The sequence below is a fragment of the Diabrotica virgifera genome, chromosome 8 (assembly GCF_917563875.1).
Source record: "Diabrotica virgifera virgifera chromosome 8, PGI_DIABVI_V3a".
NCBI lineage: Eukaryota > Metazoa > Arthropoda > Insecta > Coleoptera > Chrysomelidae > Diabrotica > Diabrotica virgifera.
In genome coordinates, this window is record NC_065450.1 from 5,314,746 (window position 1) to 5,332,008 (window position 17,263).

The 17,263-nt window shown below is 34.0% G+C and overlaps 1 protein-coding gene across 2 annotated transcripts in view; it reads left to right on the forward strand.

Annotated features, from left to right (window-relative positions):
• Positions 1-17,263, forward strand: part of LOC126889639 (semaphorin-1A) — a 584,815-nt gene that overhangs the window by 533,106 nt on the left and 34,446 nt on the right. Inside the window, exon 12 of one of the 2 annotated variants that reach the window (XM_050658141.1) lies at positions 4,512-4,740. In XM_050658141.1, the coding sequence (XP_050514098.1) occupies positions 4,512-4,740 (229 nt within the window). The remainder of the gene's footprint in view (positions 1-4,511; positions 4,741-17,263) is intronic. The other variant, XM_050658142.1, reaches the window with a different exon arrangement.

A 17,263-nucleotide genomic window follows, 5' to 3' on the forward strand; every position in this document is an offset into this window, starting at 1 on the left:
TAGCAGCTGCTTGTGTGGGTACACCCGTACACCTTCCTTCCAGTCTTCCCTGCCTGGTATATTAATTGTGAACTTATTCAGCCCTGTGATGGATGACTGAAGTTATTTTTAACGTAAAGTTATCCTGTAGTTAAGTTATAATCCTCGAATTGGTGTGATGTATCATATTTAACTTAAGAGGAAACAGTAACGATCAACAGGTAGCAAAAACGCGTTCCAAGATTGCGGCTGTAATTTTGAATATCTTTTCGAGATATTTGGCACAAGTATTCGTAATATAATAAAGAATGGCGGTACAGAGCCCAATTTGAAAAATATGTTAATATGTGGAAATTACTCTGTAATTAAATACAATATTAAAAAAACGAGCCCCTACCGCCATTAAGAAGAATAAAAAAATACACTTTCTTCAAATAAACTTTTTTATCCGATGGCTAGATTTTGTGTCATTTTGGAACTACTAAAATTTTTTATTTCATTAGTAGTTCGAAAATGACACAAAATCTAGGCATCGAATAAAAAAATTTAATTGAAGAAAGTGTATTTTTTTGTTCTTCTTAATGGCGGTACAGGCTCGTTTTTTAAAATATTTTATTTAATTACAGAGTAATTTTCACATATTAATATATTTTTCAAATTGGGCTCTGTACCGCCATTCTTTATTATATTACGAATACGTGTGCCAAATATCTCGAAAAAATATTCAAAATTACAGCCGCAATCTTGGAACGCGTTTTCGCTACCTGTTGATCGCTACTGTTTCACCTTAACTACAGTAGGAAAAATGAAAGAATACCCATGAACGAACATATAAAACACGCTGTATTTTCCTGTCACCGTGTCACAAAGAAAATTGTCCAGTGCAAGTACATGTAACAATAATTATTACATGTACTTGCGCTAGCCAATTTTTTGTGTGACACGGTGACAGGAAAATACAGCGTGTTTTATATGTTCGTTCATGGGTATTCTTTCATTTTTCCTACTGTACTTGCGTTATTTCTTGACAGTTCTTGAGTTATCTGATATAACAACTGTCACTTTATAACGCGACGTTAAGCCTCAAGTTATGAGATAACTCTGTAGTTATGTTAAGGATTGTAAGGTTAGGTTTATGTTTTGATTTGTTTTTAGATAGAAATCAAGTGAATATTTAACGTAGAACGCTGCTTCAGATTGTCCCAGGACCTTGTGCGGCATTTTATTAATTTAATAAATCAAATTTAATATCGAATATAAAGCAGCACAAAATTATCAAAAACAGACATAAAATAACAATTAAAAACACGTAGGTAATAAAATTAAAAGAATAATAAAAATGAAAAAGAAAGCTAATAAGTTAAAAAGTAGAAGGGTAATGCAATTTTAAAAATTATACAAAAATAAAATCGAGAGATACAAGTCGAAATTTTTATTTATAAACATCCAAGGGTTTTAAGTACTGTTCTTTGTTCCTTCTATCTACTTTTACGATTCACCACCGAACGACACCGAACATCGAACAGCTGTTCGGTCATCGGTAGCCGTGGGTAGGTATACCAACTTCTCGTGATTTTCTTTCTCGCTCAAACTTGTACTGATTCTACATAAGGTTCTCTTTTTAGACAACTTCCGTCTATAACGTCTAAGAAATAACTCATCTCATAACGGTGGATGATCCATCAAACCGAATTTACGTTTTATAGTTATGGAGATAGTTATATCAAAGAATACTCCATCCAACAAGAAGCGAAAGCATCGACTATTTCAGGATCCAAATTTCTTGGCGCATGTACGATCCGCCATGTTTCATGTATTATTTCTTATTTCTCAACCTAACCCCTAACAACTGTTTGTTGAACCTAACAAATAATGTGAATGTATTTGTATAATTATTATTGTGTTGTTTAATCTTTTCTTATTGTAGAAAAAAGGATAATACTATTAAATATATCTATTGTTAAAATAAACTCTCATTGTGATGGCTACACGCAAAGGTGGATTTTCTTGTGTGGTTCGTAGTTCGTACTGGGATGCCCCACTAGATCGTGAACAAATAATTCTCTTTTCAGTACCTACCGAGAAATCGTAGCAGGTAAACGATCGTAGGGCAATGAGAGAAGTTCCTTTTAAACATTATGTGATTCATTTTCAAACATTTATGTGATTTCATATATCTACGTACCTATCTATTAAAATTATTTATTCCCAGATTTTTAATAAAGAATAAAAACAATTTAAACATAGCTATTTTGTTAGTGTTTTACGTAATTTGCAATAGTATTATTTTATTTCCAGTTAACAAACATTTGCTTAATTTTGATCAGATCATTAAGTATTTGTCTTAGCACCCTATTCAAAATAAGTTTTCGTCATCGTAATACATTTGAAATCTAACAAACTTTAGTGTGTGCGGTTCTAGAAATAAAAGTCATTTTGAATTTATGCAAGGCAGGTCCACAACATCAATTTTTATTTTATGTCAGCTGAGGGAAACACTTACGAGTGGAAGAGAAAGACTTGCACATAGTGTTTATTAATCTTGAGAAGGCATATAGCAAAGTTACCAGAAACCTATTGGTACGAAGTAGGAACGGAGTGTCAGCTGCATATGTGAGAGTGGCATAAGAGATGTGTCAGACGGTAACAATTAGAGAGCAGCTAATATGCAGCTGAAACTAGAAAATTTTGTGTGAAAGCAGAGCTTCATTAGGGTTAGGTTAAGTTCCGTATTAAACCCGCAGTTATTAATAACTAGAACTAGCGAATAACTAAAAAAGATAATGTTAGGAATCAGTATATACGATAAAATTAGGTGTGTATCCTATTGGAAACAAAATAAGAAACAGGTTAAGGTGGCTAGATGCTAGATCTGATATCTTCTTTGTTTCATATAGGCAGTACTGCCTGTTTTTCTTCAACGGTGCATTTCATTCTGTCCCTAAATTGTCATTACAGCTTTTCCTTGGGCGTCCTATACTTCTTCTGCTCAACAGTGACCTGTCCCTGGCTATTCTTACTATCCTTGATTAAAACATCCTGCTTATATGTTGAGTCCACTCTTCTTTTCTGTTCTTTACCCAGGTATTTATATTGTCTACCCCACATATATGCTTCTGATTTCCTCACTTCTTACCCTGTCCTGTAGTCCTTTTCCAGCAATCCTTCTTAAGATCTTCATTTCGTTGGTCTCCAGATGTCTGTGTGCTTTGCTTGTATCTGGTCTTGTTTCGGCCGTATAAGTCATAACGGCCTAATAACTGACTTATTGGGGTCTTTGTTTGCACTCTTACGTGTTTGTTTTTCCAAATTGTGTCATTTAAGCATCGGGTCGTTCTATTGGCTTTAATGATTTGTTCTTTTACCTCTTCTTCGATATTGTTGTCAGCTGATAGATTAATTCCCAGGTATTAGATGCTAGATGTGATGGAATAATTGTTATATATCCAGGCAAGTTGAATTTGGTACAGTACAACCAGAGTTTCCAGAAGCCTCAGATACACAGAAAGAAATCGAAGGTGAATAAAGTCATTCTAGCTTCAGCCGCAGAGTTTCCTCGTGCAGCGAGAATATGGTGGTGTTGGAGGTCAAGAGACATTCAAAGAAATTTCTCAAAAGGAAGCAAAAAAGTTATCAACATAAGACAAAGTTAATAGAAAATTTGAAAGTATAATTCTGTACTAAGTTAAAAGGTCTTGGGTCAAAAATATCTATTTTGACAAGTTTTTTAGTACGAAAAAATGTAATAGAAATCGATAGAAATTTTAATCTCTACTTTGAAATTAACTATTAAATTCAACTAAGCATTAAAAATCCATCACGTTTATATAAGTTTACAAAACTTAGTCAAAATCGATATTTTTAAACCTTTTTACTTATCAGTACAAAATTGATATATGGGTTATATTAAATTATACATAAAAAAATACAATTCATATTAAATAGATCAACTTAAAAAGTATTAATTAATACTTTGTTTCTCAGTGTAACTCAAATTTCCTACTGTTTTGAACGAATTCTTCATTACTTTTCTCAGTGTGGTGTGAAGTATGACCCCTAGCATTCTCTGACGGATATTTCTGTCCCCTGAATATCAAAGGAGCCGACAGGTACTTTCGCTTCTTGTTGGATGGAGTATTCTTTGGTTATATGTTATAGTTATGTTAACTTTAACGCATACGTTAAAAATAACTTCGGTAATTCATCACACGGCTGATTGTCAAAGTTATATCTCGTAGCTGTTGCATCGATATGCTGCCCCATCACAATATCGGCTTTTAGCTCCTCGATTAGCTTTCTGTTGTTAGCACCATACCATGCACCTGGCTTATATGTCGCTGACTATGCATTAATCTGTGCATCACTGATCTGGATTCGACCTGTACAATGGTATGAAGAGTCAATGTAATTATGTAATATAGGTATAATCGTTTCAACAAAAAGAAAAACGTGGGGGCAAGAGACTTTTGGCTAGCACTGGTATTTAAATTAGTTTTCTTGATAAGTATAATCTCATTGCACTATGTTTACAGCAGAATAGCAGCCGAACCAAAATTACTTCCACAAGAAGAGGTGACGTACGCCGAGCCCGTCCTCGTGCCACAGCCCCCTCCCAAACTCCATTCCCCTAAAAACACTCTCCGCAAGGGGCCACACCAAAACAACGCGGAGACCCTCTTCCAATTCCAGACTGATGGTGGCTACAACGGCCGAGACAACTACAGAGGCCGCGACAACTTCGGAACGTTGAGATCGCACCAGGTAAACAGAAGAGATTATTTGTGATAGACTAGCTTTGTTGTTTTCTCAGATATGGTTCTTGATCAGTTCGGGGCAAAGATACACAATGCGTTTTTAACCCTTTCACTGCTATATTTTTTTTGAAGAAATGCCCAGGTGCTCGCTTTCTACTGGCAATGGAAGGTTGAATGTGCATGTGTCACATATTCGTGCCACGCCGCTGTCTGAACACTCATCCTGGCACGAATACGTGTCACGCACACTGAATTAGCGCTTAACCTGACACGGATCAGTGTCGCGCGCACTATCTGAACACTCAGCCTGGCACGGATCCGTGTCATGTACAGTAAAGGCTAATTTCGTTTTATTTTTATTTAAGAATTTACTCTTTACTGGCATTTTATTGAAATAAAACCATATTTGTGTATACATTCACCCCTTTCAAATTAAGAAAGTAAAGCAGCAGTATTAAAAAAAGTATAATAGCAAAAAGTAATCTACCAACCTAACAGAGTACGTACACAAGTCCCAAAAAGTATTACTTGCTTTTTAAAATTTAACCTTTTTAAGTTTGATAGCAAAAACTTTTATGTATGCTCGTCCAAAAATGCAGTAGAATTTGAAAAATACAAGACAATATTAAACAGATCTTTTTTTAAATAATGTCTATGCCTGGTTTCACCAACAGATCTTAAGCTTAAAACGCGCCTTAAGCTCAGCTTACTACACATACGCGTTGCACCATTGAGCCTTAGATCAATTTTCAGCTTGGCATAGTGGATTGCATCTTAAACTTCGTCTCAGTTAAGCCGTGCTTAGATAAAAATCGAAAATTATGGATCTATAAGCTGAGCTGGGCTAAGCTGGAGCTTTATTATTTGTTGTTGCAACCAGACATTAGTGATACATTATTTTTAGTGTTTCTAGGCCATGTTATTCCTCTTGGAATAACTGCAATGAATTCTGCCTTCCATTTCTTTTTGGATATTTTTGTTTTTCCGTTTTGTTTCATTCAGGCAACCTGCGGCTCTGTTTGCTCTATTTACTTGATCTTCCACTTCTATTTCAAGCTTTCTGTAGCTAGATATTGTGATGCCTAGATATTTCAACTCTATCACTTATAATATTATCTGACCCTCCAGCTCCAATTTATCTTGTAGATTTGCTGTTATAACCATGCATTTTGTCTTTTTTTGTCAGAGAAGACTCTGACACTTTGAAAGATTAGTATTGTATCGTCTGCATAGCAGATTATTTTGAGTTGTTTTTCACACATTTGGTATCTTTTTTAGGTCTTACTTTTGTATTATTTCATCCATAATCAAGTAAAACAATAGAAGACTCAGGGAATTTCCTTGTCGTATCATATTGGGTCAGTTAGTTCTTGTTCTACTGTTACTTTTATTGTGTTAGCCCCTTAATTTGTCCCTTCATCAGGTCCTTTAATTTGTACCTTCAAATGCCCTCTTAGGCCGATGCCACATTATGCGTTTTGACCGGATGCGGTGAAAACGCATCCGTTTCCAACGCAACCGGACCGATCCGTCACACTATGCGTTTTCACCGAATGCGGCGGAAACGCATCCGGTCAAAACGCATAATGTGGCATCGGCCTTAAGGTCCACGAAACATAAATATGCCGGTTTGTTGTATTCTAATGATTTCTCTTGCACTTGCTTCATTATAAATATAGAGTCGGTGCATGATCTTCCTAACCTAAAACCTTGTTATTCTTCTGTTAGTGTTATAATAATTTCTTTCAGTTTATTTAATACCACTTTGGTTGTTAATTTTAGGCCGATGTCACATTATGCGTTTTGACGGGATGCGGTGGAAACGCATGCGTTTCCAACGCAACCGGACCGATCTGTCACACTATGCGTTTTGACCGGATGCGATGGAACCGCATCCGTATCCAACGCAACCGGACTGACCTGTCACACTATGCGTTTAGTCTCTTGCAGTTTGTAAGTGCGTAAGGATGTCTCGATACATTTTGAAAAAGAAATTGTTAGCAATTGCTGTATTGGAAGCGGGGGGAGTGTTGAGAAAACCAGTGAATAGCCAGCATTGGGTTCATCCGTTTTTTGCCCAACGCGATTCAACGGAACACTTTCAGAGGTTTTCCGATAATATTCGTCTTTGTAATGATAAAGTTTTTAAATATTACCGGATGTCAATCTTTTGAAGAGTTGGTGGAAATCTTACGACCTCACATAACAAAAGAAAGTACGAAATTTAGAAACTCCATAAGTGCAGAGGAAAGATTGACAGTAACACTCAGGTACGTAGAAATCAGTCGATATACTTAAGTTGGACACATATGGAAAACTTTTTTATTACTAATTTTACGAAAAAGGGTTGAAAAAATTGAAAACTATTATTATGAAAAGTTGTTTGGAATTTCATGTCTTAGTATGTGATCAAAGTAACTCATTTCTATTTCCTTCATAGTGGTGAATACTTCTTTTTCTTTTTTCATCTTTGTTAGTGTTTCCCTGTGTGTTACGTATTGTGTCCATGATATTTTCCACATTTTTCGATAACACCACATCGTAACCTCTCAATGTTCTCGTTCTAATTTCGACACACAGATTTCCATTGCATAATACTGAATTAAGTGCTTTTGGCTTCTGGTCATCTCAATGCATCGTTGTATTTCAAAGCTCACATCCCAAATAATTGTATCTGGGTACTTTCTCTTATTTTTTTATGTAGTTATTATGTAGTTCTCTGTTAATAATCTTTATTGGTAAATTTCTGTAGGTATTTCATTTCATAAAGGATTTTTCAAAACAAAAGGACTATAATCCAAATATGCAAATCAGGCTACCTTGAGTACCGTGATTTACAAAAGGATTGGAATTTTGGAATTCCCTCTCTTAATAATATGTAGTTGGGAATTACAAGGGACAATATGATAAGACAATCGCCTCGGATGGTTATGTGAAGATTTAATACCATTTAGTTTTCCTTGAAAGCGCAATACTTATTACCTGTTTTCATAGAAAGTTTTCTGATAATAGATATGTTTTCCTTTCGGTATTATTAATACACAAGTTTTAATATAACTGTTTTTCCTTTCATGAGAAAAAAATACTTTTTGGTTGTATATTAGTCTTAATTTATGTGTTTTTAATCCAATCTAATTAATAAATTGTCAAATTTCATTCTGTTTATTGTCTCGGCCGTTGAATGCTTGTGTTGTCGATGCATTTTGGTCTTCTGGTCTTTGGGTCTCGCCTCAGGTAGTTGCAGTAATGTCCAGTAGATGCGGCAAGAACGCATAGTGTAACAAGCCTCATTAAAAGACGTGAGTTGTCATCATCCCTTCGAACCGTGGCGTTTCCACCGCATCCGTTTCCAACGCAACCGGATCGATCTGTCAGGCCGATATCAGATTATGTGTTTTGACCGGATGCGTTTCTGCCGCATCCGGTGAAAACACATAGTGTGACAGATCGATCCGGTTGCGTTGGAAACGGATGCGTTTTAAGTTATCGGTACGCGCTTACAAACTGCAGCAGACTAAACGCATAGTGTGACAGGTCGGTCCGGTTGCGTTGGAAACGGATGCGTTTTCACCGCATCCGGTCAAAACGCATAATGTGGCATCGGCCATAGGCCGATGTCAGATTATGCGTTTTGACCGGATGCGGTGGAGACGCATCCGTTTCCAACGCAACCGGACCGACCTGAGTGTTGTGTTTAATAATATAATTCCTCTTTAATTCTTTGAGTCCAATTGTCTCCCCTTTTGAAGAAAGGTATTATGATGCTTGATCTCCAGTCTTGTGGTATTCTGTTTTGTTCTGTTATTTTTTGGATTAGTTTTAATAGTTGTTTGGTCAGATCTGGATTTAGGGGTTCGTTCGATCTTCTATTCTCTGCTGGTCATTTTCTATATTTTTGTTTCATTTACCTCTCCCTCCTCAATGTTTATTTCTTCGTTAAAAAACATAAAATATAAAAATAAAGTTACGTTCCTTTTCTAGTCTCTTCTGTATTATATTCTTTAGTTTAAATATTTTCTTATTTCACCATTAAAAAAATTAACGAATCTGTTCTATTTATTTTTACTTGAACTCATATACAGAATTTCTGTGTTACATACAATATTTTTATTGATTGCAGAAATGCTAAAACTTTAATAATAGATGTATTTTTTATTGTAGCTTCGATAATCTACAGTGATTGTTAATCAATAGTCATGAATTAGATACTCTTATTAATTAACACAAATGTCATGGATGTATTTTGAGCATACATATTTAGTTTTTTGTTACTTTAACATTCCCTTTTATCGCTAACTGTATTTTTGTATTTGGTCTAAATAGACCAGTAAAGAACAAAAGCTGCGAAAAAAATATATTTGTTTTTAAAGGCTCTATATAAATACTCTAAAAGGTATATAAGGGATAACTAAGGACAAATTCTTGAAGACCTATAGCTGGTTTTGCTTTATTTTTTTTAACAATCATTAAATATGAAAAAATAATTTTTTGCCTATAAAATGTCTCTTATAGATTTTAGAGAAAAATTATTTAAATAAAAGTAGCACATCTTTTTGCGAGTTTCTAAAAATGGAAATATGAATTTAAGAAAAAATGCTATCTTGGTTTCTATTGGTCATAGAAAGGTTCTTCTAAAAAAATTGTGTTTTTTCACCAGATTTTAGGTGAGTTTATTTACAAGCGCGTGACATAAAAAATATCAAAGTGCTTATAAAAATGTTCATAAGCTAAAAATTCAGTCCTTTTTAAACGATTTTTTTAATAATAAATTTAAAAAATTCTTCACTTCTTCAAAGTCTTCAAAGATTTGTTATAAGCTATCCCCATGATCCTTTAAGAACATACTTTTCAATAGCCGTATCAGATTTTTACGTGAAATCGCTGATTTTTTCACAGATAGACTGAACTAAAAAGCTATGTATTATGTATCTAAAAAATCAATTGTGTATCTTTGTCTTACAAGTCTTAAACAGTATGTCAGTTTCCATTAATTATTTTTTTAAATTTAGTGTCTAGAAACTATTGCTAAAAAGTAGATTATTTACGAATATTCGCTCATTTGAAAAGTGAATTTCTATAAAATTCACTTGAGGCTAAAAAACACGCATAAATACACATTTAAAATATTAATCGATAATATTTTAAATTGATCTGACAATAATATGAATACATACAGACTGTTTAGTTTTAAATTAGATATATACCCTAAACATGGCAACAGCGCGCCGTCGAATATAAACGAGACGGTCCCCACTTCACACATAACGCACCCGATTCGCGCTTATTCTAACACTCTATTCTCCGTCGCCATTATCATCCTCATCTCCGACGTAATGGAATAAGCAATGCTGCCGATTTTAGCACTTCCTTCAGTGGGCTATATCTAATCCAAATCTAAACGTATTTATTCTGATTCTAATGAACAAAAATGACAATATTTTAAGAATCTTATTTTCACTTTTTATCAGACTTGGGGTTTCAGGAACCCTTAAGTTAAGCAGGTAATTATACAAACTAAAACTAAGCATTGAAAAAGACCATCCTTGTTTTGTAGTAGATAAAAATAAAAATTATCAATAGATCTTTTATAACAATGTGCATGTCTTAAATCCACTTTTTAACAAATTAAAAAAATATATTGTATACGTTAATAATATTGTGTTTGGTGTTTAAAATGCATGACTATATTTATATTTAATTTAACCTGTGAAGTGGGTAATTTCATTTTTTTTTGTTAATCCAATTGAAAGGCAATTTTTGTTAGCTTTTTTGTTAAATAATAAACTGTTCAATAAGTTTTGCGGTTCGATAAGAGGGGGCCTTGCTACTAGCTTAATTATTTTTGTTATGTTGGTACACTTTTCATATGACCTTTAATATATCAAGCTTCATTTCAATCTGTCAATTCATTGTTTGTTTACAAGCCATGTAGTAGCTACGTGTTAAGTATTTTTTTACAATGGAAAAAATCAAGTATCGTGTAGTGATTGAATTATTTTTGGAAGGTTGAAAAGTAAAGGAAATTAATGAACGAATGTTGAAAGTGTATAAGGACTCTTTGCAGTCAATCAGTACGGCAGAAAGATGGGCTGCTGAATTAAAACGTGGTCGTACAAGCCTTGAAGCTGAACTTCGTCAAGGACGTCCAAAAACAGCAACAACGCCATAAATCGTAGAAAAAGTACAGGATATCCTATTGGAAAATCGTCGATTTAATGAGATTTAGTAGGAGCCCTAGACAGACATCGCATTGGGCATTGTAAGTAATATTTTGATTGAAGTATTGGGTTTCAGAAAGCTGTGTTCACAATGGGTGCCGCATTCGCTCACAATGGAACAAAAACACATTCGAATGCGACTTTCTCAGCAATATTTAGACTGTTTTCAAAAGGATAAAGTAGATTTTATACGTCGATTCATCACTAACGATAAGACTTGGGTCTATCATCATGATCCTGAATTAAAACAAGAGTGGTGTGAACCTGGTACTTCGGCTCTGAGGTTGTCCAGAATAGTGATGTTGAAAAAGTAATTATTCGTTACAAAGTACTCGTTACTGAGGAATACCGAAAGTAACGATTACTATACAGAGAGGTAAATCGTTACTTTGATTACTTTGATTACTCTGATTACTTCGTACTTCGTGAAGGTCGTAATTATATCGGAATACCTATACAAAATACCTACATACTGAGAAATACGATTATCGATATGATTACCGGTACTCAAATACAAAAGTAACAAAAGTAATCATAGTAATCAAATCATTTTTATCCCTTAAACAGATCGGTGAAGGTCATTGTTATATCGGAATACCTATACAAAATAGCCACCTACTGAGAAATACGATTCTAGATATGATTACCGGTACTCAAATACAAAAGTAACAAAAGTAATCATAGTAATCAAAGTAACGAATACTGTAAATGATTACTTTATACAAAATACCTACCTACTGAGAAATACGTTTCTCGATATGATTACCGGTACTCAAATACAAAAGTAACAAAAGTAATCATAGTATAATCAAAGTAACGAACCACAGTTAAAAACCAACAACCACAGTGCCGCTGCCCTAGCAGGTATCCATCAGGGCCAAACCAGATGGCTGAAACGGGATAGGAGCACCCAGTACAGAAAACGAGATATTATAGCTGTTTATCTTAAGATATGTCATTCAGAATTGCATTAGATATTAGATAATATAGAATTTGATATCCTAGATTCGAAAGTAAGAACTGAAGTAGATAATATAATAGACAAAAAATTTAATACACAGTGTAAAAAACTAAATAATCTAATTTTCAATAGTAAAAAACTCAATACTCATTATAAAAAAAAATTTCAAATCATAGTTTTTTCAATAGATTTATAAACTTAACAGATACTAAATTCAATAATAGCGAGATAGAACTTTTAGAGAAAGGATTCAAACACAACTTGCCTCAACATAATAATCAAAAAAATTTAGAATATTTAGGTGTAGAATGTGAAGTAGCGTTAAACAAAACTGCCAAGAACATAGAAAAAAGCATAATTGTAAAATCTATTACCGATATTTGTAGTGAAACTAATAATTCCTGTTACAAAGAAAACCAAATAGCCGTTTCAATTAAAAATAAATCAATAAAACATGACATAATATTTACAAAAGCAGACAAAGGTAACACTACTATTGCTATAGATAAAAGAGACTATAATAATAAAACAATAGAATTTTTAAATAACCAAAATAGTATAACACTAAACAAAGACCCCACAGAAAAATACCTAAAACAAATTAAACTAGCCATTGAAAATTCAAAATCAATATTAAGTCCAACAGAACAGAAATACCTTAATATTATGGACCGACAACCTCCTAAATTATACTCTTTTATTAAACTATAAAACTCACCGACGGATTTCTGACAAATAAAGGGCTCAAACAAGGATGCTGCCTCTCTCCAACACTTTTTAAAATATATTTAGAACAAGCTCTTAAAAATTGGAAACGGAAATGCAAGAACATGGGACTCCCACTAAATGACCATATACGATATACTCTTTGTTTCGCAGACGACCAAATACTAATAGCACAAGACTACGATGATATATGTTACATGACAAGAAAGCTAATAGAGGAATACAGGAAATGGGGACTAGAGATCAACATAAGAAAAACCAAATATATGAATATCGGCGGAACGCAGCAGGACTTGATACTAGAAGGAGGAGAAACAATCAGTAAATGTAACGAATATAAATACCTGGGTATGAAAATCACGAATGATGGAACACTGGACGGAGCCATTAAAGAACGAAATACTCAGGGCAGGAAAGCAATTACGCTCCTAAACTCCGTACTCTGGGACAAGCAGGTAAAAAACCAAAACAAGAAAAAGATCTATAACGCCGTAGTGAAAAGCATCATAACATACAGCTGCGAAGTATGGCCTATGAAGGAAAAAGCAAAACGAATGTTAGAGGTCACCGAAATGGATTTCTGGAGAAGAGCTGCAGGAAGATCAAGAAGATAACATGTCACCAATGAACGAATACGAGAAATAATGAAGGTCACACATACAATAAATGACGAAATCAATTAAATACAACTGCGATGGTTTGGTCACGTACAAAGAATGCACGAAGACAGAATTCCAAAACAAATACAACACTGGAAACCGCAAGGTAGAAGAAGAAGAGGTAGACCGAGGAAAAGTTGGCAGGCAGGAATAAACAAAGCCATGGATGAAAGAGGTCTGCAAGTAGATCAATGTGCGGACAGAGAGGAATGGCGAACGGGTATCGGAAGACGGAGAACGTTGTAAACCGATAATATATATATATATATATATATATATATATATATATATATATATATATATATATATATATATATATATATATATATATATATTAAACTATACAAACCTGACCACCCAATAAGGCCTGTAGTTTCCTTTTATACAGCTCCGTCATATAAACTTTCAAAAAAACTGTCAGATATTATTACAGAATACTCTAAATTTTCACCTAAATTCACCGTAAAAAATACACTAGAGCTAGTTAATAAAATACAAGATTTTCAATTGCCCAACAACTCCAGACTAATCTCATTTGACGTAAAAAATCTTTTTCCTAGTGTTCCTCCTACAGAAACTTTTGTTTTAGTTAAAAATCTTTTAGACCACAATAGTACAAATCCGATCATTGCATCTGAAATTTTACACCTTCTTGAAATTTGCATAAATCAAGACTATTTTGAATTCAATAATCAAATATACACAAACAACAGTGCAGGACTTATTATGGGTAATCCTCTAAGCCCATTGCTATCAGATATATTTATGAACCAGCTTGAAACAACAATTTCTAAACATCCCGTATTTAAACAGTTCTTATATTGGTTGAGATACGTGGATGATATACTAGTATGCTTTACAGGAACTAATAGGCAACTTGACCAATTTCTATCATACATTAATTCATTTCATAGTAATATTGAGTTTACAATAGAAACGGAACAGAATAAGTCCATTAACTTTCTAGACGTAACAATTACCAGACTACACAACAAACATGAGTTCTCCGTATATCATAAACCTACCCATACTGACACAACTATACACAATTCATCATCCCATCCTACACAACACAAATAGCAGCCTACCATAGCATGATACATAAACTGACAGAAATTCCCGTGTCAAAAAATAACTTCGAGATAGAACTGAACATCATTAAACAAATAGCAGTGTATAATGGCTATAACGAACAAACAATTAACAAAATTTTAAACCAAAAACTCCATAAGAAAGCCCTGAAATTAGTCTATCCACCACCACAGAAAGAACCCAGTACCTTGTGATCTATCACGTATACCGGCAAGATAACAACAAAGATAGCCAGATACATAAAAAGAAAGGAATAACACCAGCTTTCAGAACGAACAACAACTTAAGCAAATATATTAAAGAACAATAAGAGCCGAAAGAGAAAACAAGTACAGAGTGGTGTTTACAAACTAACTTGTGGTGACGGTCCGAAAACTTACATCGGTCAAACTGGCAGAACCTTTGACAAACGGATAGCAGAACACAAACGGGCTTTCAATAATAAAAAAACAGACATTTCTACATACGCACTTCACCTTCTAGATCATAATCATTCTTTTAATAAACAGTTTCAAATTCTGCTTATTCAAATGAAGGCCTTAAGCTATCTTTATTAGAATCTATGGAAATTAATAAATTGAAAAATACAGATATAATTCTGAATGACCAACTCGAGACAAACAGCTCCCCACTCCTCAACCTCTTCAGTTAAAGACTTAAAAGGCAAACCCATAGTAATCTAAATCACTTGAGAAAGGCACTCTGCCGAAACAGCTGTAGTCACATAGTTGTAATAAATTTTGTGGAAGTATAGAAAACAAACGTTTTCAGTATTTTATTGTTATATAAAGTAATGAATACTGTAAATGATTGCTTTATACAAAAGTAACGGTTTGTAACGAATACTCGAAAGCAACTATAATCAACATCACTAGTCCAGAAAGCGGTCAAGAAGGCGTTGGCATCAGTTTTTTGGGATGCTAATGGAATTTTGTTTGTGGATTTCTTACAAACTGGTAACACAATGAATCCTAAATATTATTGTAATCTTCTAGGCCAGTTGAAGGATAATATTCGTGAGAAAGACCTGGTTTGCAGGAGATAAAATTATTTTTCATCAGGATGATGCCCTGTGTCATATGAACCTTTTGACAACGGCTAAAATCTATGAATTACAGTTCGAATTGTTGGAACATTCACCGTACTCACCAGATTTGGCCCCTAGCGAATTCATAAATTTTAAATGTCGTTGGAACAAGTGTATTGATGTTTAGGGAGACTATACAATATAATAAATTGTATTTCAAACCATATAATTCTGTTTTTCTTATCAATCCGCAAAACTTATTGACCAGCCTATTAATAATAAACTTTTACTAAAACAATCAAAATTTTTATACACTACTCCAAGAAATTAACGCACCACCTTAAAAATCGGTCATTTTTGATGTCTCGAAGTTCCTAAACCTGTTGTCCGATTTAAGTGATTTTTTAATATGTTATTATAGCCTTATTCTTTAACAATATCGTTGTTGTAAAATTGTTGCTACAGTTAAATTGTCACTGTATACCGGGTATACCAATTAAACTGTGTTTTTTTTTCTTAAAGTTCACCACTCCCTTTGAAATATTCTAACATTTATAAAATACTGAAATTAAATCCCAACTATTGGGACCGTGCAAGTTCGGAAAAAACGACACCTATTTCTACGCTCTGCAACTTTATTCGCACTTTTAATTATATTGGCCAATTATATTAGTCCTGGTTACTGGATAATTGTCAAGGCCATAGTCCAAAAAAATAATAAGAAGAAAAAATAAGATTCAGGTTATGTTATTAAAACGCAAACAGTTGTATAAAGTAAATAAAATTAGTTATTAAAATGCAATACTGCAAGCAAAATACAATTAATTAAATTTACCTTTATATAATAATTGCATATCATATCCATATTGTGGAGCAACATATAATTTTTCTTCTTCAATGACATTAGATATGGAATGTACGTCAATTTGACAATTTCAATTGACAACATGAATTATTTAAGAAAGTTGCGCTATTCGCGCACGATCGTTTCTCAATTCCCTTCCAAGTACTTGCACACCGCGAATAGCCTTATGGCGCGTCCGCATTGGTAAATTTTTCGTGCGTATTGAACTAATGATTCATCGAAAGAAATCGCGTCGCAAGAATTTGCATCGCAAATTTTTACCAGTGAGGACGCGGTGCTCAAATCATTTGATCTTTACTCGAAAACCGACAACCGATGGAGCGTGTGCGTTGTGTGCGTCGAAAATTCTTGCGTCCGATTTATGCGACGAACACGTCCACACTAGTACAATTTACTTCGAGCACGCAAATATTTGCGACGAACAGCTGGTTCGACGCAAATTTTTACCAATGTGCCTCCCAGGGCGATTTTACCTACCCTGCAGTGAGGGCAAAGTACTTGTCTCAAACTAAACACAAGAATATCGTTCCCTTTCTTCCACCCGGTATAAGCTCAAAAGAGAAATTTGAATAAACCTCTGCATAACAGTGTAAATGCCAAAGAAAAAATCTAAAATAATAAAAAATAGCGGAATTCGTTAATCCGTCCACGAGAATATAAAATATCAAAATGAGCATAATTTTTGATCGTTCAAAACTTTTGCAGTTAACAATTTAACCTCAGTAGTTGTTTAAAAATCTAAATGTCGGCGTTACGAATTATGGCGTTACGAATAGTTTTAGTTTATCTATTAGCCGTTACCATTTGTGGAGTTACGAGCTGTCGCGTTACTATATGTAATGAAAACAATTTCTAGCTAGAGTATATTATACATTTGAAACTACCTACTTTGTTAACCAGCACTTTGTCGCATGTTTACATTTGCACTACTCGTTAACCGAACCTGCACTGCTATCATCCCCAAAAACCTTGTCCTTTTTAG